A 21969-nucleotide genomic window follows, 5' to 3' on the forward strand; every position below is an offset into this window, starting at 1 on the left:
ACACCGAAAAGGAAGTAGTGTTAATTCAGGAGCCTGTAATTCAGTGGGTGTCGTTCGTTTATGTGTTACATATTTGTTTTTCGTTCATTCTTTTACATAAATTAGGCCGTTAGTTTTCTCGTTTGAATTGTTTTACATTATCTTATCGGGGCCTTCTATAGCAGACTATGCGGTTTGGGCTTTGCTCATTGTTGAAGACTGTACGTCGACCTATAGTTGTTAATGTTTGTGTCACTTTGGTCTTTTGTGGATAGTTGTCTCATTGGCAATCATACCCCATCTTCTTTCTTATATTAACTTTCTTTTTGCCCATCTTTCTACAAGTTTCGTTAACACTTTTTCAATATTTAATGTTATACACCCTTTTTTTGTCATACCCAAAATATATTCCAAGCCTTTTGATTGGTTTGTTGGTCCAATTTATATTTTCATATTTATCTTTTAAACTTTTTAGTCTTTATAACCATACCCTTCCGTTTTATTTCTATTAAGCTTAAGTCCTGAAAGACTTCCAAATGGTTCTATTATACTGAGAGCTAAACTTGTTTCTTTAATTGACTGCAGAAAATGTGTTGTATCGTCAGCTAATTGACAAATTTTTAAATTACAAGATTTTCCATCTAATGTTATTTTTATACCTTTAAAATCTTTATTACTTCTAAGTCTTATTGCCATCAATTCTACTGTAATAACAAAAGGTAATGCTGGAATCGTACACCCTTGTCGTATTCCTCGATATATTTTGAACGGACCATTATTTAAGATACATCCCTTAATGTCGTTATACATAGTTTTTACCCATCTGTTAAAGCTACTTTTAAATCCAAACCGTTTCAGTGTTTCTGTTATGAAAGTCCACTCTATTGAGTCTAAAGCTTTACTTTTAAAATCTTAGAAAAGGTTGGTCTTCTATATTAAATTTCTCAGAATAATCTATTATGTCTTGAATTTGTCTGATGTTAAAACCTATGTATCTATTTGTAACATATCCTGTTTGATCTAGACTAATAATAGATGGTAGTACTTTTTTAAGTCTCTGAACTTACACTAAAGCTAACAGTTTAGTATCAATATTCAATAAAGTTATGGGACGACAATTATATAATGAAAGAGGATCATTCTTTTTAAAATTAGTAAAACTGCACCTTTCTTTTGTGAATTTGTAAGTTCTTTTTTATAATTATAATTAAACACTTTGACAACAATATTTTTTAGACTCGTCCAAAATTGCCTATAAAATTCCACTGTCAGCCCATCAAGATCTGGGGATTTATTAAGCTTCATTTTAAAAATTGCATCAGTGCATTCAATTTCTGTTACTTCCCCTGCACATTGATAACTAACTGAATCTTTAAGCCTTTTTGTTAATTTTGTTTCATTAATATATATTTTAACTTCATTGTCACAAGGATTAGTTTACTCATAAAGTTTTTTTTATAATATTTCACTTGTAGATTTAGAATTTTATCTTGATCAGTTGTTGCGAGCCCATTTTTATCATCCTTTTTTTGTTTGACGACTTTTTTTTTAGTTCCAAGAAGTATGCACTATTTTTTTCTCCTTCTTCAAACCATTTAACCCTTGATCTTATTTTTTGTCCTTTAATTTTGTCTTATATAAACTCTCTAGATCATTTTCCACATTCTAAATTTGTTTTGTAATATATGATTTATATCTGTACTAATATTTGCTTTATTATTGAGATCTTTTAGCTGTTTTTCTAGAATATTTATTTTATCTTTTTTTTAAATTTGACGTTTCTTTTACAATAGTATAAACTTGCATCTCTTTCCTCTATTTTCAAATTGTCCCATAGTATCCCTAAATCATCACAGTTAATTGATTCAATTTTATATTTGTTTATTAATTTATTTATTTCATTTACATAGTCATCACTATTTAAAACACGTGAGTTTAATTTCCAGTATCCACGTGCACGCCCCTTTTTTCCTCTTTCAATATTTTTTTTAGGATACTGCATTATGGTCAGGTACTATAGGTCTAATATCGCAGCTTTTACACTTTTTTTTGTACTTTTGAAATCAGAAAGTTATCAATTATGGTGGCTTCTTATCTATCTTTCCTACACCAAGTAAATTGCCTTAAATTTTGATTTCTTCTTCTCCAAATGTCTATTAATTTCACGATTTTATATGCCCTTTCAAACCTGTAACTGGTTTATCAAATTTTTCGGAGGATTTAGTTTTATTTTTTGTATCAATTAATGACCATTGTTCTAAATTTGAAAAGGAGGAAGACTGTGTTTTTAAAAGAAACAAATTCTATTAAGATCAAATGATTCGTTCATTGTGTGTTTATTTGCGTTTTTCGATTGAATTTGATCCTTTCAACTGATATAGTGTTTTTTCTATGTTGTGATGCTTTTCTATTGTTTCAGAAAAGGAAAAGATTTGGTACCGTTAAAACGTCAACACCTGTCCTAAGTCAGGAATCTTATGTACAGTAGTTGTCGTTTATATATGGAAGTGTTTAACGACCTTGACTGGCTTTTCAGCCCTCGCACGGTCGGCTCGGTACCCGAAGGCGATTGGTGAGCGTTTGAATATTTTGTGCCGTGGGTCAGGAACAGGTAGCAATGGACGCCGAATGGAGGCCGCCATCTTGGTTTTGGTGAGTTGTTTTTTACTTTTTGACTATTTTGTTGTTAGTTGTCGTTTGTTTAAGTCATAGTCTTTTTCAAAAATGATGAACGGTTCTTTATATTGGTATGTAATCATTTTAAACGTTTCAAATTTATGAAATTATATTCGTACATCAATGTTTTTGATACACCAATAACAAAAACTGAAATATATTGAATTGATACACTTTGTAATTATTCAAAATTATATCAGAAACGTAAATTTAATTATAAAATAATGAACTTGTTAAGGGGAGAGAATACTCGCATAATTTTTTCGAATTGACACATAATACATTGAAATGTCACTCTTGCATACGAATGGCACATAAATAGAATATTTTAACTGCGCAATCGTCCGCCACCTCCAATGATGATTCTAAATTATAAAATAACCAAAAGTTGTTAATCTATAGATAGTGAAGACTAATGAAAGCTAACCGACTGTAAAAATATTTTTTTGCAATTTGTTTTAATTTCCTCAGAAAAATGCTCGAGCCACTTGACTTTAAAAGCTCAAAATTAACGTTTTTACACAATATTTGAATAAAGCAGTCAAAGATTTTTCGCTTCTCAAAGTGTAAGACGAAATAAAAATCGTATGCTTGCACCTTCCTACCAAAATACGGATTTAATTAAGTCCTGAACATTTCGACATTTCTTTGTATATTTATAACAAAACCGGTTTTACCAAATCATGAGTACGTGTTAAGATCCGACTAAATACCTATTTCTCGATATGGTCAGGTAAAATTGCTAAACTGTACATACGTATTTCTCGTTTCTCATTTTTATATAGATTAGACCGTTGCTTTCCCGTTTGAATGGTTTTACATTACTACATTTAAGGACCCTTAATAGCTTGATGTTGGGTGTGAGCCAAGGCTCTGTGTAGAAGGCCGTACCTTGACCTATAATGGTTTACTTTTATACCTTGTTATTTGGATGGAGAGTTGTCTCATTGGCACTCATACCACATCTTCCTATATATAAAAACATCTTAATTATCCTTATACCTTGTTAGTTGATGTCTCAATCTCTGTTTATTTAATTATGTGGTGTTTTCTTTTGACTATGTGGGTGTTTGTGACATGATCATCGATAATCTTTCATTGATTATAATGCTAACTAATTGACGTTTCTCACTTTTTTCATATTAAAGCAGTCGTGTGACATGGTTGTTTCATATCGGAAAGGGCATTGATATGGTTATATTTATATTTTTACAGTTTACAAATTTTGATTTTGTTGGTAAAACCAAGGCTTTTCTACCTCAGGCACATATAACCTTAGCGGTATTTTGCAACACTTTTAGGAATTTTGGTCCTCAATGCTCTTCAACTTCGTACTTTATTTGGCCTTTTTAACTTTTTTGGATTCGAGCGTCACTGATGAGTCTTTTGTAGACGAAACGCGCGTCTAGCGTATTCACTAAATTTAGTCCTGGTATATATGATGAGTTTATTTATGAAGGCATCTTATTTCAATTTCAACAAAATATATATTTTAGAAATGAGTTTAAAACAATATCGATGTAAAGTTGCAAAAACATGTTCTCGTTGCAGAAAATGTTTTATTCTTATTTTCATAGTACTCTTTTAAAAACGCCCACTAATGTTTTGCAATTATATCATCTGAGGTGATTTATAGGTCCTTTGGGCCGGGTATATTAATATTTATCATATAGTTTATGTTTATAATCTGTAAATATTTACACATGTCACTATAATAAATAATTTACTTACTAACATACTCATATCATATAAAACCATATCATGCATCTGGAAATAATTTGGAACTAGATTTTGACTATAGTTTTCCTAATTAATGTGTTCATTGATTTTATACAAAATAGTTTATCAAATCAAACATAATATTTCCCCACCTTTGTTTATTTCCTCGCCATAGCTTTGTACTAAAACTAGAAAAAGGCAGTCAAAAACAATTCGTTATGCATCTTTATCCGACATTGATTTCAAAACTAAACAAATACATTTTTTATATTACTGCTAGTGTTTTGACTACATATATTGCCATACAAATTTATGTATAGACATTTACAAATATCGTTGCGTGTTACATGTAATATGAGAGGCATTTTTTCCTGATCATTATATCGATACAATTCTATAATTCTCAAAACATGTTAGACATTCTAAAAACTTATAAATAGATATGGCCTACATGTCATTGGCAGTACTTGGAACTGGTTTTATTCGTTACACATACCAATGAAAAAAAGAGAGATTGAGAAATGAACATTCGGGCTTGTTAAGTACTGCAAAAAATACCTTCCCTATGAAAGATCGTTTAACAGATATTCTGTACAAAATGAAGAGATAACATTTGTACAAAATTTAAAAAAAGTAAGCAGACATAAAGTATCGTTTCTTTTCCTTCATTTACCCATTAATCGATTAGACGTTTTTGTTGATATTATAAGTCCAAAACATACGTTTGAATCAATGGTATCGAAAACCTTTCGAAACAACATCAAAGAAACGCCCTTGAACTAGACATGCTCATCTGAATTATACTTCAGTTTGTTATTGACGACATATTTGTTGAGTTTAGGGGTAGACGTTTTAAACAAAGTGTCGGTATTCCTTAACGACCTCTGCTTATTTTAATATAAATCGGAGTTCCTTCAGACACTTGTCAAAAAGAAGAAGATCAAGGAAAACCTGCTTATGTAATTATACATTCAGATACTAGCTAGTATATTAATTTTGTTCTGTCCATTAACAATCTGAACTTTTCGGATTATGTTCCATTAAAATATTCCCTATAACTCGAAACTAAATGACAGACACAGCTTTCTCTGGCTCAATTTTAGACTTATACCTCAAATTCGATATTCACAGTCATCTCAGTGCCAGAATCTATAACAAACCAGACGATTTGAATTATAAAATTATCAATTTCCCCCACCTTAGTAGCAATTCACAAACTACACCTGCATATGGGATACACATTTTCACCTTATTCGATAGTCAAGAGCTTGCAGCTCCTAAAAAGACTTTGTAAACAGTCAACAGTGTCTGAGCTGAAAGTTGATTCTAAAAGATCATCGGAAGGTATCAAGACCTTGTTGATAAGTTTTCCGTACCAAATACACAAATAGTTCACGATGGTCTTGAAGTATATTCTATGGGTTCTGACGTTGTTTATCATCTTAATAACGTGTTACATTATTTCTTTATTTGACTCTATGAATATTACTGTTACTGTTAAGTCTGTTCTTATTTATATTCATTAAACGTGAATATATATATTTATATCCCTTAATGTGTCATTGTTCTTTTTATTTGTACTCTTGTCTTTCATTTTTGCTAATGTGCATTGTCTATATACTTCTTGGTGTTTCTTTGATACATATGACGAGGTTCTGTTTTTATACATTCTGTTATAATATTATTGTGCTATTAAAAATTAATGTATTCTTGTCTTTAACGTTGGTTAATGTGCTCTGTCTGTATGCTTTTTGCGCTTCTTTGTTACATATTTGTTTGTTGTTATAGTGATTAAGGTTATAACAATATGTTCACGGCTGTACGCTATTTTGACATCTTTACCTATTCTGTCTGTTTGTTTATTTCACAAACTATTGTCAATATCATATAATGGGATGCGGCATTCATACAAGTGAGAGGTTTAGCAAGCTATAAAATTAGGTTTGATCCACCATTTTCTACATAAGAAAATGCCTATACCTAGACAGAAATATGACAGTTGTTATCCATTCGTTTGATGTGTTTGAACTTTGATTTTGCCATTTGATTAGGGACTTTACGTTTGCACTTTCCTCGGAGTTCAGTACTTTTTTTTTTATTCTTTACGGTCAAATTCAAACTTATTCACGAACCTGATGTTCAGGGTTTGTTGTTTGTTGATGTAGTTCATAAGGGTTCATACCAAGAACAAAGCAATAACTAGGTATGTCTTTTGTGGTCAATTTTCTCGTTGACAATCATACCACGTCTCCTTTTTAAAAGTTAAACTCACATTATCTTTTAGTCAAGATACCGAGGCATTACATCGATCAACTAATTCAGCATGATGACCGTAAAAATTATGTAGTGTAGATTGTATTCTTTTTTCCTCAAAACTCTGTTCAGGCATATATTTTGTTTGTATTAGGAGCACACCCCTGTTAATGAATTCCTTATTGAAAAAAACGAGATTGTTGTATTTAAAGGGATATTAAAACGTTTTACGAATAACTAGAGTATGTGTTGCTGAGTTTTTTAATATTATACCGTATTCGTATCATCTAAGAGATAAATACTGCTATTCAGACGATACTGAAATGATTCTTCATGGAAATAGAAAGATCACCATCGGAAACAATAAAGTAACCTTTTGTCGTAAAATTTTGTTCTCAGTCCACAACCAATATCAATTTCTGGATACAAATCAAGATTTGAGACAAACCTTACATTATCTTTGGTATTCTTAATTTCTAGTTCGAAAGGTTAGCTTTATACAAAATACACAGCTACTTTAGTACAAGTAATCTTGATGTACAATTCTAAAGATGCATATAATATGTGCATCTTGACAGCTGTATATAAACTGTAGAGCTGTATATAAATTGTATGGTTTTATAGCTGAATATGAATTGCAACTCAAATTATATAACCATTATAAAGTTCTTTTACTACAGTTATTCTATGTCAAAAACCTATTATATGTCAAATCTTTAATTACGATTCAAATTCAGAACTGTATCAAGCGTAAATATTGCGTCGATTTTGGCACAACTTTTCAGGGATGGACATATGTGATCTTTTCTAGCTGTGCTCAGCGAAGCAATTTATTAAGTGTTAACAATTTAAATATTCTTCGCATATATAAGTGACCTTTGAATCTTTGTAAAAAGCATTACCTATAGTTTTTACTTTTCGTACAAACACGGGCGTTTGACTATATATTTGTCATTTGTGTCCTTGGATTTCTCGTCTACATTAACAAAAAAGGTAGAATATTTTTGTAAAATATTGATGGCCCGGAAAAAGATCGTTTATAAGAGATATCAGCGACACTAGATCCATGTCCAAACTAAAGATTTATTTCCTTGATTCTTGATTGAAATTATGTAACGTGAATGATGCCATTTTGTTTATTCACGTCTTTGACGTCATGGGAGATAACTGGCGTAAAAGAAACACAAAAGGTTATTCCCCGGTGAAAAGAAGGGTAATTGACCGCTGGTGTAAATTTTAAGTGTTATTCGTCCTTCCTTGCAATACATGAAAATTACCTAAATAGTTAAAGACCGACGCGATGAAAGAATAGTTATCAAAGGTACCAGGATTATAGTTTAGTACGCCAGACGAAAGGTATATAGAGTATACAAGTAAAGTAAATGCTAATCTTTGATGCTTTTTTTAATGACTGGATAAACTCATCATAGAAACTATGATAACAATTTTGAAGGCCAGACACCCACGCTGTCTTTGTCTTCATAGAAATATTTATATATCTTCAAACAAAAAAGAACAAACAAGTCCAACTGTGGCGTATGTCGCTTTTTTTTTTTTTTTATCTAATAATCATATAAGCAATAAAAAATAAAATTCAACTTGTTCATTTTTATTGATTATTTTATTAGGCTCGTCGTATCATCATGCGTGTTGTTTTTAAAGAGTAGTTGTATCCTTTCCAGGTCTTCCAATTAACACCAATAGCATAAGAACTGTGTTTTCCCATTAGGTACATCCCGTTCAAATTTGAATAATGACAATTAGTATACCACCATCCTCCGTAATACAACTCAGCACAGTTATGTGGGTAAGCATCATTATCCCTGTCCCTTGTAGTAAATTTATATCCATTATGACCGCTGAATGAATCACCTGCATAAAATAATGTAAATATTCAAATACCATGACTGTCTAACATGTATAACTATGTATATAACATGTATAAGTACTATATTGCCAGTTTGTTTCTAAACAAATAGCGGATACCTGTGTTTTTATGAAACATAAAATCTTTATCAACAAAATCTTTTTATCATTCACTATTCTTTAAAATTATATGGAACATGTTTATAGTACTGTTCCAAGTAAAAGTAAGGACAATGGCAGTTGATATATTATAGTTCGTTTCTGTGTGTGTTGCATTGTTTTGGGTTTTTTTTTGCACTTCAGTGTTTCTGCTGTTTCGTTGTTTTTCTTATTTTGTTGACTTTCCCTCGATTTTAGTTTGTAACCCGGATTTGTTTCCTCCCAATCGATTTATTACTTTCGAACAGCGGTATACTACGGTTCCTTCATTTATTGATTTGTAAGTATAGAATTATATCATAGGCAAAATGACTATAGCAGGAAAATCAACGTTATAATTTATATAAAACCGAAGACCGAGAAACACTTATGCACCAAAACAACAAACAAAAACCAAGGAACAATAGGCTATTTCAGGTTTTAATAATTAAAACTGATTTACGCGTTTAAACATCTGCCTAATCGTTCTTTTATGTCGAGAAGATACACCGACGTCATCTTAGCATTTGCATGATCAATTATAAATGGCTTTATTTGCTTTAATGGTTATGCGATTAATTTAGGTATAATCTACCTATTTAATTTATTTTGAAACTTTAACTATAATGCAAGAATCAATTTTCACTGATAAAATTCGACATGTAATAAATCATTTCAAAATCATGCAGTATATATCTCTATTACTGGAACTAGTCTAAGATATAAAAACGAAGTCAACAATCGACTATAAGGTTTTTGGCATAAGAAGAAGGGAAGACAAATAGTGATAAAACATAAGACAAAACTCTTATGAAAGTCGGTTAAAAATACTTTTTTTGGATTTATTAAACCGATAAATGTTTATACAGAATTTATAGTATTCAGGTTATTTTTAGTATTGAACACTGAATAAAACTCATGAAAACTAAAGTTACATGTCAATCATCGCAAACGAAATAATAATATTTCTCGTAAAGTAAACTTTAGTTTTGGAATTAGAATAAAGGTTGCAAATGTAGTTGTGTTTTAATTAAAGGAACATATGAGAACAACGATTGTAAAACAAATCCAGAAATCCTTTATTTCATTCTAGACCTTGCTTTCACGTGCTTATATAAGCGATACATTTATGTATTTATTAATACGATGAATGTTAATACAAAATTTGAAGAGTTCAGGTTATTTTCAGTATTGAACACTGAATTAAACTGTTAAAATTCAAATTCGCGCAAATGCACGTCGCCAAAATAGTGTTTTTAGGAGTATTGTGCAAGTTAAGTTTTGGTAAATTAATTGACTTTTATCAATATGACGATTATTTTAAGCAAGAAAAATAAAACGTAAACATTTATGAAAATATATATTTAAAGATATGTACAGCACAAAGATTCGTATCAAAATCATAATATACACTCAAAGACAAGAGGAGAGCTAGACTGGAGCCATACAAATCGAAAACAGACAACCAACATTATCGTGAAAAGAACGAAAACAATGACCCAAAGACAAGCAACTGCATAAGAAATACCGTACAAGCTGGTATTGATCATACGACCACAATTGACATCTAACATCAATTCCTGATGTAGGGCAGTTATAAAAACATGTTTCCTAAATAGTTTGGAAATTTAGTGTATCCCTTCCTCATACAGGTAGAAGTTGAATTTGGCACTTTTGTAAACTCCATGACTGTTTAGAATATTTGTCACTATATTTTCCACAAGAGCATCATTGATGCATATTTGTTTTGTTATTTAGTTTTACCTTATATATATTTGTTTTCTTTTAAGTATTAACCTTTCGCTTGTTTAATTATTCCGTTTCAAATATAATTTTCTAACCTGCATTTCCAGTATAACCAGCTACCTTCAGCTTGTATCCAGACTTCTCGTTCTCAACAGCAAATTTCTCATAGATGGCGTATTTGTGATTATTTTCAAAATCCTCCATATCAATCCGCAGTATGTAATATCCCTGTTCAGTTATTTTGTTCAAATATTCATTCCCTGTAATTAAATACACAAAACTCTTACATTTCTTTAATATAATTGGCAGTTAATTTTTATATGAATATAGTTTATATTTTACACAACATTTACATGTATGCTAACATCTAATGAATCCGAGTGGTCTTGCATTGGGAATTAGGATACAATAGAAAAAAGAGATTAACTTCATACTTCGTATCCAGGATATGAACTCAGACGAAGGACACTCTAAGTAGAATCTATGAAAAAAACGTATTGCTTGTTTAACTGTTATTTTTCAGCAGTTAAATATTTAATTTGTACGGGACTGACATATATCAGTACGTACATTATGCTCATCCATGTTTACAAAATATGAAAATCATTAACAGAGATATGCCTTTACAAAACCTGTTTAACAAAAATATCTGGTGGAACGACTGATATTCACGCATGAATTGACTGATACGATGTGTCGGTATTCAACTCACTAACGACATATTTACAAGGTTACGGATAAGCATAGATACCAGCATAATCCATTTATCTGTAATTTTAGCGTGTTTGTCCTATTCCTGATTGTTTCATTTAGACTGAGTGTGAATTTGATAGGTTGGTGTTTGATATATAAAAAAGAAGATATGGTATGATTACCAATTAGACAACTCTCAATAAGAAACCAAATGACACAAAAGCTATAGGTCACATGTACATAAGTGCTTCAACTTCGTTCTTTATTTGGCCTTTTTTAAGTTTTTTTTTTGGATTCGAGCGTCACTGATGAGTCTTTTGTAGACCAAATGCGCGTCTGGCGTATTCACTAAATTTAGTCCTGGTTTCTATGATGAGTTTATTTACAACAACTGGGTCGATGCCACTGATGGTGGAAATATTTCCACGAGGATATCACAAGCCTAGTAGTCAGCACTTTTTGTGCTGACATGAATTGTCATTGATATAGTTATATTTATAAAGGAGTAGGTCCAGTAAGAGCCCTTTTTGTCCCCAAAATATAGCAGTTTTACAAAATTGTAAAATTAAAATGTAAACTTCGCAGATCAATATTCGTTCATTGTGTAATCATACGTTTGTTGATTGAGTTAAGTCTGCCAACTGATATTTTATCGTATGTTTTTCTATGTTGTGATGTTATGCTATTGTTTCGGAAAAAGGGAGAAGGTTTGGATCCATTGGGGCGTTTAATCCCGCTGCAAATGTTTGCACCTGTCCTAAGTCAGGAATCTGATGTACAGTAGTTGTCGTTTGTTTGTGTAATATATACGTGTTTCTCGTTTCTCGTTTTGTTTATATAGATTAGACCGTTGGTTTTCCCGTTTGAATGGTTTTACACTAGTAATTTTGGGGCCCTTTATAGCTTGTTGTTCGGTGTGTGCCAAGGCTCCGTGTTGAAGGCCGTACTTTAACATATAATGGTTTACTTTTTAAATTGTTATTTGGATGGAGAGTTGTCTCATTGGCACTCACACCACATCTTCCTTTATCTATTTTAGTTATTTATTGGATAGTAGAATGGTTCTGCTACATGAATATGGGCTGTTTTTCACAATACAATGCACATATACTGGGTACTAGCACCATTAAGTCATGCTAAATTACTGAAATCTTCACAATACCAGCATTTTAGTTAAATTTTAGACGGTTTCCGTGTAAAACGAAAGTGGCCGCATTCGTATTCATCCAAAATATTGAAATGGAAGTTGTATTTGATGATACTACATAACATATATAAATATTGAGGATGAACACAGATGCGACAACTTCCATTTTCGACAAAAATCATCTGAAAAGTGATATTTTGCGCATATTTGGTAGATTTTTCATATTTTTGCTTGAATCGGATCGTTTTTTTAAAATGACTAAATGAGTTAAAATCTTTCACAAAAAATAATTCAATCAAATGAAACAGACACTTAAGTGTTTAAAAAGTGGTCAAAATATTTCGTCAGATGAAACTGAAATTTGAGGCCAAAATCGGTCCTTACCGTACCTACTCCTTTACTGTTTTAGAACTTTTTGAAATTCTAAGGCTTTTCTACCTCAGGCATAGATCACCTAAGCTGTATTTGCCAAACCTTTTAGGAATTTTAATTCTCAATGCTCTTCAACTTCGTACTTTATTTAGCCTTGTTAAGTTTTTTGGATTCGAGCGTCACTGATGAGTCTTTTGTAGACGAAACGCGCGTCTGGCGTATATACTAAATAAAGTCCTGGTATCTATGATGAGTTTATATATAGAATTCCATACAGCATATTTAGTTATTGAAGTCCCCGAAATCACAAATGAAAATCAACTGAAATGAGAAAACTAACTGCCAAACTGATGAACAAAAGTATAAAAAAAAACAAATATGGACACTAACAATAACCACTGAATAACAGGCTGTGGACATGGGTGTCAAATATATACATATTACGGCGGTGTTAAACTAGTTTGTTGGATCCAAACCCTCCAGTTACCTCGGACAATTGTGAAACAGTATATAATAGGAACAAACTATAAACTTTTATTCAAAATGGCTTCTCTTATCACATAGAGAGAGACGTTTGTTCTATCGGCAAAACCGGTCAACGTCCTTTTGCAGTTGCTTTAATTCCATCGGTGTTTGTTTGTTACTTAAATATTTCTACTTCCTAATTGATTATCGTGATTGGATTATCACAAATCACTATCCCTTTAATTTAACATTGAGTAAAATATATATATATAATCATAAAGCTGTTAATGCCATACTGAAAATAAAACCATACCTAACCAGAAATCACTCTTTAGATTTCCAAAGCCATTCTTATAAGATTCCCATTCTCTATAAAAGCCGACATAATTGTTTGTTCTTCGTTGAAATACCTGTGAAAGTACATTGAATACGCTGATTATTTCAAATTCTAATGCAATATGACATTCATGGCTTGTCTGTATTTTGTTTTATTTTATGTTGCTTGTGATCGATCAGAACGTCAACGATTTGTTGAGATTTTGATTTTTAAATAATTCGGCCTCGACCATTAGTGAAAAGACATCAATTGTCGAAATGCACATCTATTAATCAAATGTCACAATAATTTTGATTTGTTGATTTATGTATATATTCAATATCACTTGTTCCTTACAAAAAGGCATCCGACTTAATTTCAGAAAGGAATGAAACTTTGCAAAATATAAGAATAAAAAGGTGTAAAATTATTGCCAATGACACCACTTTCTTACTGATACCAAATGACGTACAAGTTTGTAACTATAGATCGCCTTAAAGGCCGCAACAATGTGTGACTTCGTACCGTATTTATATAATAAAACCCCGAAATGACAAATCTTAAACAATTCACACGAAAAAACTAACGGCCCGATTTATGTTCACAACAATAAACGGAAACCATATATGATACAGAGCAACAGACAACAATAACTGAATTCCAGGCTACTGACTTTGCTAGGTATATACATGTGCAGAATGTGACGGGATAAACAATGTTTGCAAGCACCCAACCCGCTCTCTTTTATACATGTAATTTATAGGGCCCAATTATCTCCAATGAGTTAACATACAACCTGTCGATAATTTTCGATCCATGAATTTTGTTATGGATTACATTTACATACAGCTTTAATATTCGCAACACACTTCCAGTAATTATATATATTAGTTCTACTTTACATATAAGACTGAATGAAAGACTATTCCTGAAATTTCAATTAAGGAACTTGCGAAATGTGCTAATTTACACAGTAGACATTGACGAAATATGTCGGGTGTAACCATTCCAAACACTCGTTGTTATCCATTACATGAAAACAAAACTATTTTGCCCCATTACTACAGTATTTATCAACGGGATGGTGTGGTAGAATCTATAAGGTACCTGGAATTAATTTGAAAGTTTAATTTGACGTTACATCGTTACTTCAGATAAAATTTATAATCAATATCTTGGTACCCACTACAATAGGTTCCCTGTAACCCCAGTGCTAAATGCATAAAATACGTTTTGTGCATTACTATACATACTAATTCTAATTAGCTAATTCTTTTAATATAATTCCTTAACCGACAAACATGTCAATATACATACGAACCGTCCAACCACCTTTGTCAGTCTCCATGTCACAAAAGACGTGAAAACCAGAAGTTCCATCCGGGAAAATTTTATATACTCCATGGCCACTTTTGTATTCTGATTTCTTCAAATCACCACAGTCAGAGGGTCGGTCGTGATCATCTAAACCTTAATAACATGATAGAGATGAAAAATAATGATTTTATTGCTCTCAAAACTGTGCTATATAACAATCGCATATGAATGATTTGATCAGTGGTACATTGTGGTAAGTGTTTCGACACTGACATGATTTACAACAATATATGCTAAGCCAGTAAAATTCTGCTATTACCTACCCACGACAGGTAGTTCTAATTAAGTGGTGATCATTTTTGGCTGTTTATCATGGTTTTTTTTTTATCGTTTATTGTTTTGTACATCAATCAAATCGTGATTTTTCTCATTTCAGTTGTTTTATATTTGTGTATAAGAGGGTTAATATAGCTTCCTATAAGGTATAAATAATACTCATTGTTGGTTCCTTATGGTGACGTATTGTTGCTTACTATAAAATCATTTGATTCCAGGTGGATATTTTGTATTTTCCTATTTAAACTCATTGTTTGAACAGGAAAATTACTTTCTCGTAATGTGTTGTCATTAGGAAAAAGACGTCGCGACAACATATTGAACTACATACATGTATAATGATATCTTTATATAAACATGGTCGAAAATATATCAACTGCAATATATTTGTCTTAAATTATAGAACATATTGCGATTCAAGCGACTTTCTAACAAGTGAGAGGTTCAGCTAGCTATAAAAGCATGTACAATTTATCTTTGTCGACATATGGAAAAGCCTGTATCTAGTAAGAAATATGACAGTTGTTGGGGTTTTATTTTTTTCGTTTGATGTGTTTGAGCTTTTGATTTTGCCATTTGTTAATAGACTTTCAATTTAATTTTTTTTTACTTTCCCTTGGAGTTTGATATTTGTTAAATTACTTTTACCTTCGGTAGGGGTGATAATGCACTGACTCGTAGTTGTTGTAATTAGAGTAGCCACTTTGTCGGCGACGTCCCTGACACATTTCTCTACAATGAATATTTGAAAACGTCTTATTTATAAACTACTAAATCAATTAAAAAAATTACAAATTGTAAACCAAATACTATTACTCGAACTTAAAAACAGTATCGATGTCAAATTGCAATTGAATGGTCTCGTATACAGAATTTAAAATATTAAAAGCTTCCTATATCAAGTCAGATGGACATCTTGTTTAAAAATTATCCACTTCATTCCAAATAATTTACATGATATCGACGTGAGGTTGCATTTATAAGTCCTCTCTGACGCAACTTTCTTCACCTTGTCAAATATGTCAAAGATAGATTGCGTAACTGATTTTTAAACAGCGCACGCCTTGCTTTCCCCAAAGAATAATAATTTGATTGTTTCACATGCTTATATAATAAAAGCAAATTATTTTAGCCATATATTTAACTCTTCTAAGTTAAATTGTAACGGTACGTCTTGATAAATACATTTTCACCAAAACTGACAGTGTAATATGAATTCAGAAAGATTCCATGAATTCGATGAGAATTCTACCCTCTGAACAAGTTTTAGTTGACTGTTATGGTTTGCTTTCATTGTTCTGTTCTTCCCTATATATTTTGCTCCGCAGACTCTTTTATGCATTTGTTTTCTTAATAAACTGTTCTCTTACGTGCTCTTTAAAAATTACTAATATTCCTATTAATACTAAATAAGGTTTAATGGCGACTTCCCCTGTGGGTATTGAGCCAGATTACCTTATAAGAAAACATTTCGGGTAGATGTTTTAGAATTATCATTATCTAGGTATTTGCCTATTAGTCCATCAGCTGGTAGGGCAAAATTTCAATTCTGTGTTACATCCCAGGGTACCGCATTTTTTTGGCATAAATTTAAAGAGTAGTATCTGAAGAATATGTTAAGAGGTGTTAGACTTTTGAAAAAGTGTCCAAAAGGGGTTAAAAGGGGACTTATTTAAGGGTATATCAAAAAATTTGTTTTGCACATATTTACAGAAAAAAGTAAAAAATAACCAGGTATTCAGTACTATTCTTTTTATTAAATGGAACATATCATATCTTATTAAAACGCAGGCTTATTTTTAAATCGTAGAGGACCAAGAAAAAGGGGGAGGGTAATTTTCAAAAGTCATGATTTTGAATGAAAAGAAGCATACGTACTAGTTTTCTTGAAAAAACGGTACATGTTTTTACATTGCAACATAGGGCATAACGTAACTAAAGGCTGTTGAAAAACAAATTTAAGTTAAGAAACAAAAGAATAGAATCAACGACAAACACAATTATAAGCAACCAGTAATGGACGATTCTGTCACAAATTTATACTTTACATTCATGAAATAACTCACAAATTAAAACACACAAAAACTGTCAGGGTTTCTAGAACTCTATTTTTTTTTTAAATTAACAAACGAATCGCCACATTTTAAGGTCACGCAGAAAATCAATCCATATAATCATCATCAGTTTAATTTGGTCACCTGCATCTACCGAATTATCATTATCATCATTTCCATCATCTTCGTTAGCATATGTATCAACGATTTGATAATCCTTATATCTAAAAGCTTTCGAGCAATAACATACAGCTATCTGTTCAGGATAAACCTTGTTGAACACATGAACATCTTTTGTTGGCACAACCAGCTTAACATGAATAGCACATCAAAATTATCAAAGCATCTAACGCTGGTGGTTGGTCTAGCCATTTGATACTGATCAAAACGTTCTAAACAATTTAATCATAGTTGTTTGGCAACAGACCAGTGTCGTGTTTAAGAGCAGATTTCCTAATCTTTGTCTGAAAGTTGGCTTGTTTAATATGCTTTAACATCGCATATAATGCATTTCAAAACGCTCTGATCTTTATTCAACGATATTTTTTATTTCGTAGCCATATATAGAACACGAAAACCTCTCGAGTGTTTTGACAACTCTTCGCCCACCTCTTCAAAGGTTTCACCAAGATAGAATAGACCTTCTGAAAATTCCACATAACATGTCAAAAAGCAGAATGCTTTGCTTTTTTTTCTTTACCAGACAAAACACTAACTGAATCACAACCTGTCTTGGCGTGAAATCCTGCCAGTTTTCTACAAACTTTCTCACCAAATTTCGCACACATTGATTGCACATTTAATAATCTGCATTTGAAAGATGTATCTGTCAGACTAACAATGTGAGAATTGATATGCAACTATGAAAATAGTAAGCCAATACTTCCACATCAGTGTCAGAAGGTTTTTTTCACAATTGAGTCGTAACCTTTGTCAGCTGCATTTTTTTGGATTAAGAAACCTTATTTTATCGGCTTCTTCCTGTTTGATTATAAGCTATAACCATTCTAGGCTATTTCATTTTCAACATATATTTTGTGGCACATACTTCCATGTGATACAAATAGATCAATACATTCAAGTTTAAATCTAAAGGATTGTTTACTCTTTTCCAAACCAAAGTATTCAACAAGAGCAACTTTGTTTCCCCCAACTTACACACATTCTTTCCTTCCTAAAAACACAATTGTGATGATCTAGAACTTATCGTAACGATTTGCCCTCCCAAGGACCTGCCGTTCTAATTTCTTTATGAATATTATGGGATACTAATCAGTGACAAAATCAATGCGGGACCACTTTTCAAAACTAAAAGGAAGGTTTTAAAATAATAATTGCCGAATCGAAAAAAGTGCTTAGTATCCTAGTAATGGATTGAATAACTGCCATGTCATCAAAAATCCACATGCTTTCCTAAGGAATTAACCTTTTCTTAAAGACCACCCAGTGGCCCCAGGACAGATTTTAATTTTTCATTACATGTGTACCATCAAAGTTTGCAAGATACATTGGAAAAAGACCTAATCAAACCGGAGAACGTATCGCATAACCAACTATCTTGTCTGGGCTATGACAAGCAGTCGACATTTTTTTTTCATCTGCTCTCAATGTTTTGTTGTTCTTATCAGCCATTAACTGCTTGCCTTTTATTTCCTTTTTCTTTTAAATATAAGCAATGATTTTCTTTTGAGTGTTTTGAAGATATTGGTTGACGTTAGAATAAGCCGTTCCGTAATGAAAATTTCTGAAGCAAAATTTCCCTTTTCATACGCGTTTTGAAGGTCGCACATTAATACCGAAGAAGAAGCAGAACCAAGAACAAGCCATATATCTGCTCAGGTGTTTCAAAAGGATTTGTCCAGCTTTGCAGTGTCTAAAACAATTTCAAACATTAGTTTCGTCTCGCTTCATTCGAGTTTTTCTGAGTGTGTATTGGGCGGATGTTTCAAGGTTAACCATTCCTACTAAATCTATACATTTTAAGGATATTGAAGCTGTTTCATGAGCATTTAGCAACCAACGTCTAAGAAACATAAGAAAGTAAAAAGTTTTGCCAAATCCCACAACTGACTATTTGACTATCGTTCAAAGCAAGTTGTGTCGATTGAATGACTTAACAATTTTAAGTCAATCACTACATAGCTAAAACACAAAATTTTATCAAGCACACCTTTATTGAGTTCGATATAGTGCACCTTTTCGGAACGGAAAAAAAAATCACCTAAATTTGTATTTTTTCATAGATATTTCGTTACACATTCACTTTATAAACTAATTTGTCTCACAAAAACATCATAAATCGACAGTTAAATGTTTGTTTTCAGTTGCAAATTGATAATGCTTATGTGTGAATACATTGGACATGTTGTATACTGAATCAAAGACGGTAATGTGATGATTTCCGGTATTTCTCGAGTATTTGCACGTACACATATTTTATTAAATAATTCATATTTTAGACGACATATAAATACTGCAAATTTTTTAAACATTCCATAATGATTAATTCTCAAGTTTAATTAAATAAAACGGGTAATTGTATAACAAATTTCTTTATGAAAGGAGAAAATATGCCTTAATTTGAACTTAAAAAATCGGATTGTTTGTAATGTAAAAAAACATTTTTTTTAAAACAAAAAACTTTCCGAGTTACATTTAATATGATAGTTTTGTGTCTGTTTAAGTTGATTAACCCTATACTTTATTTTTTTTAACCGCTTTATTTTAAAAATTTTAATTGAAAATTACTAAGTCGTCATTGCTTAATGAGGGGACCATTGAAAGGGACGTTTTTAAACCTCTTTTGGACACTTTTATTTTAGTCTAACACCTTGTATTTTATCAATAAGATATGAAGTTGAATTCTATCCAAAAAAAATCGCGGTACCCTGGGGTGTAACACAAACTCCTTAACTAGAGCGCTTTTGAGAACTAGCTGATGGACTATATATTATATATCATATTATAGAAATTTGTGAGGTTTTTTTTTGTTTTTTTCCCTTAAATTTGATTTTGTTATTTAAATCTGAACTATAGTGTTTATTTTAATTATCTTGATAATCTTTTTGTTAATTTATAGTGTGAAAAAATATATATATGTGAACTTATTATTCCGTCATTTGTAACTTAGCCTTCTTTGTTTATAAATATTAAATGATTTGGTTAAGAGGGCTCCTGGGTATAAATGATTTTTTTTTTCTAATATAGGATTTTGCTATATTTTTTCATAAATTAACTTTATCATATACTTAAAAGAAAAGTGAAATAAAAAAATGGGGTCACCGTTCATTTAAGCTAAAATCTGCCTCTGGAAGAAGCATACATTTTTGTTAATGTCCCTTTTTTCTGTTGAACTAATAAGAGAATAAGAGGAAATATCGAAATAAAAAAATAACCTAATATAAGAAATCGCTTATATTTTACAATTATTTAGTTTATGTACAGCTTATTTGAAAACAGTAATAAAAAATATAGGTCACCGATGAGTTAAAAAGATATTTCAAATTTAAGGCCAAAAAATGGCATTTTTGCACCAAAGGGAGATAATTTGGAGCTTTTTCAATATTTAAAGTCATCTAGGGCCAAACCAAATATTTTTTTGGGGTTGTTTTTTGTACCATATCATAAAGTAACAACTAATAGTGTAATAAATAAAATTTGTAATGAACAAAAAAAGGTTTAATTTTTTGCTAAAATTTTTGTACCCATGAGCCACCTTAATAGGTGTGTTTGTTGTTTATACATGAAAAATGTAGGTATCTTATACTCTTTGATAGACATATTTGGCTTTTATATTCCAAAATATGTTTTGATTATTTATAACGTAAATGTCCAAATTTCAAGGTAACAAGTCATTTTAGTAAAGGAAAACACTTTATACAAATTCTATTGAAAAACACATGTTTGTTCTTTTACTAACTTAATTTTTAACGTTGGATTCATGGAGATGAATATGCAAAACAGGTTTGTTTGTACAACCGCATGTACCTTCAATATGTAATTGTACGTATACAATATTCATTTAGTTTGTTTATGTTTTACTTAATTTCATATTCATTTGTTCACCATAACAAACATTTATATGAACACCGTCTTTCTGAATATGCACGATATAATTGCCACTGAACGTAAAACAACAAACAATCTATTAATAACATATGAAATTCTTACCTTTGTTTATTTTATGGCCATTGCTTTCCTTAGAAAAGAGGAGCAAACCTGTTAACAAAATGTTCATGTACATGGTTGTACACTATTCACTTCAGATAAAATCCTTACTGAATATGCTTGTTATTTTGACTACACGTGTCAACATATCAAATATAATTTTCAAAGTTAGTTTGCGTGTCACATGTAATAAGAGTCATATTAGTTTCTTAATCAATATGCAAAATATATTTTGAAATGCCAAAAATAAAGCTCAGCATTTTACGTTATCATATGTATCAAATTTAAATGAGTGAAGGTATAGCTTCATTTTATACAATTACCGATCAAATTATCCAACTATTCATTTCTGTACTTTACAAAGACATCTTTTAATTATTCATTTTGGTTTATTTTAATGGTCTTATCTACTTGTTCAATAGCTTAAATACACCATAAGGGTAATTTAGGAATAGAAATATGGTCATTTTGCTCTCTTGCAGTAAAAAATCTTGCTTTAATGGGGTATCAGTCTGTTACGAATGGAAAGGTACGCAAACACGTGATGTCAGTATGGTGATGTTAGATCCGATGTTTTGTGAATAGGGAGTAGCATATGCATGCCCTCTGCACGTTAAGAATTCTAGTTAGAACTCTTTAAGTATGAAGTTGGCCTTGTTGCAATGTAAAATTTCTGTCCTTATCCGTAATGTCATTTTCTATTGGCAGTCATAATTTTCCAAACT

The 21969-nt window shown here is 31.3% G+C and overlaps 1 protein-coding gene across 1 annotated transcript; it reads right to left on the reverse strand.

Moving 5' to 3' along the window:
* Positions 1 to 8220: 8220 nt before the first annotated feature.
* On the reverse strand, positions 8221 to 21366 carry LOC134705377 (microfibril-associated glycoprotein 4-like). The gene is made up of 6 exons (XM_063564118.1): positions 21248 to 21366; positions 15672 to 15755; positions 14692 to 14840; positions 13368 to 13464; positions 10473 to 10637; positions 8221 to 8499 (listed from the first exon to the last, which is right to left on the reverse strand). Exons 1-6 carry the CDS (start codon positions 21318 to 21320, stop codon positions 8252 to 8254), a joined length of 816 nt encoding a protein of 271 aa, XP_063420188.1. The 5' UTR covers positions 21321 to 21366; the 3' UTR covers positions 8221 to 8251.
* Positions 21367 to 21969: the final 603 nt, after the last annotated feature.

Source organism: Mytilus trossulus, chromosome 2 (assembly GCF_036588685.1).
Source record: "Mytilus trossulus isolate FHL-02 chromosome 2, PNRI_Mtr1.1.1.hap1, whole genome shotgun sequence".
Lineage (NCBI taxonomy): Eukaryota > Metazoa > Mollusca > Bivalvia > Mytilida > Mytilidae > Mytilus > Mytilus trossulus.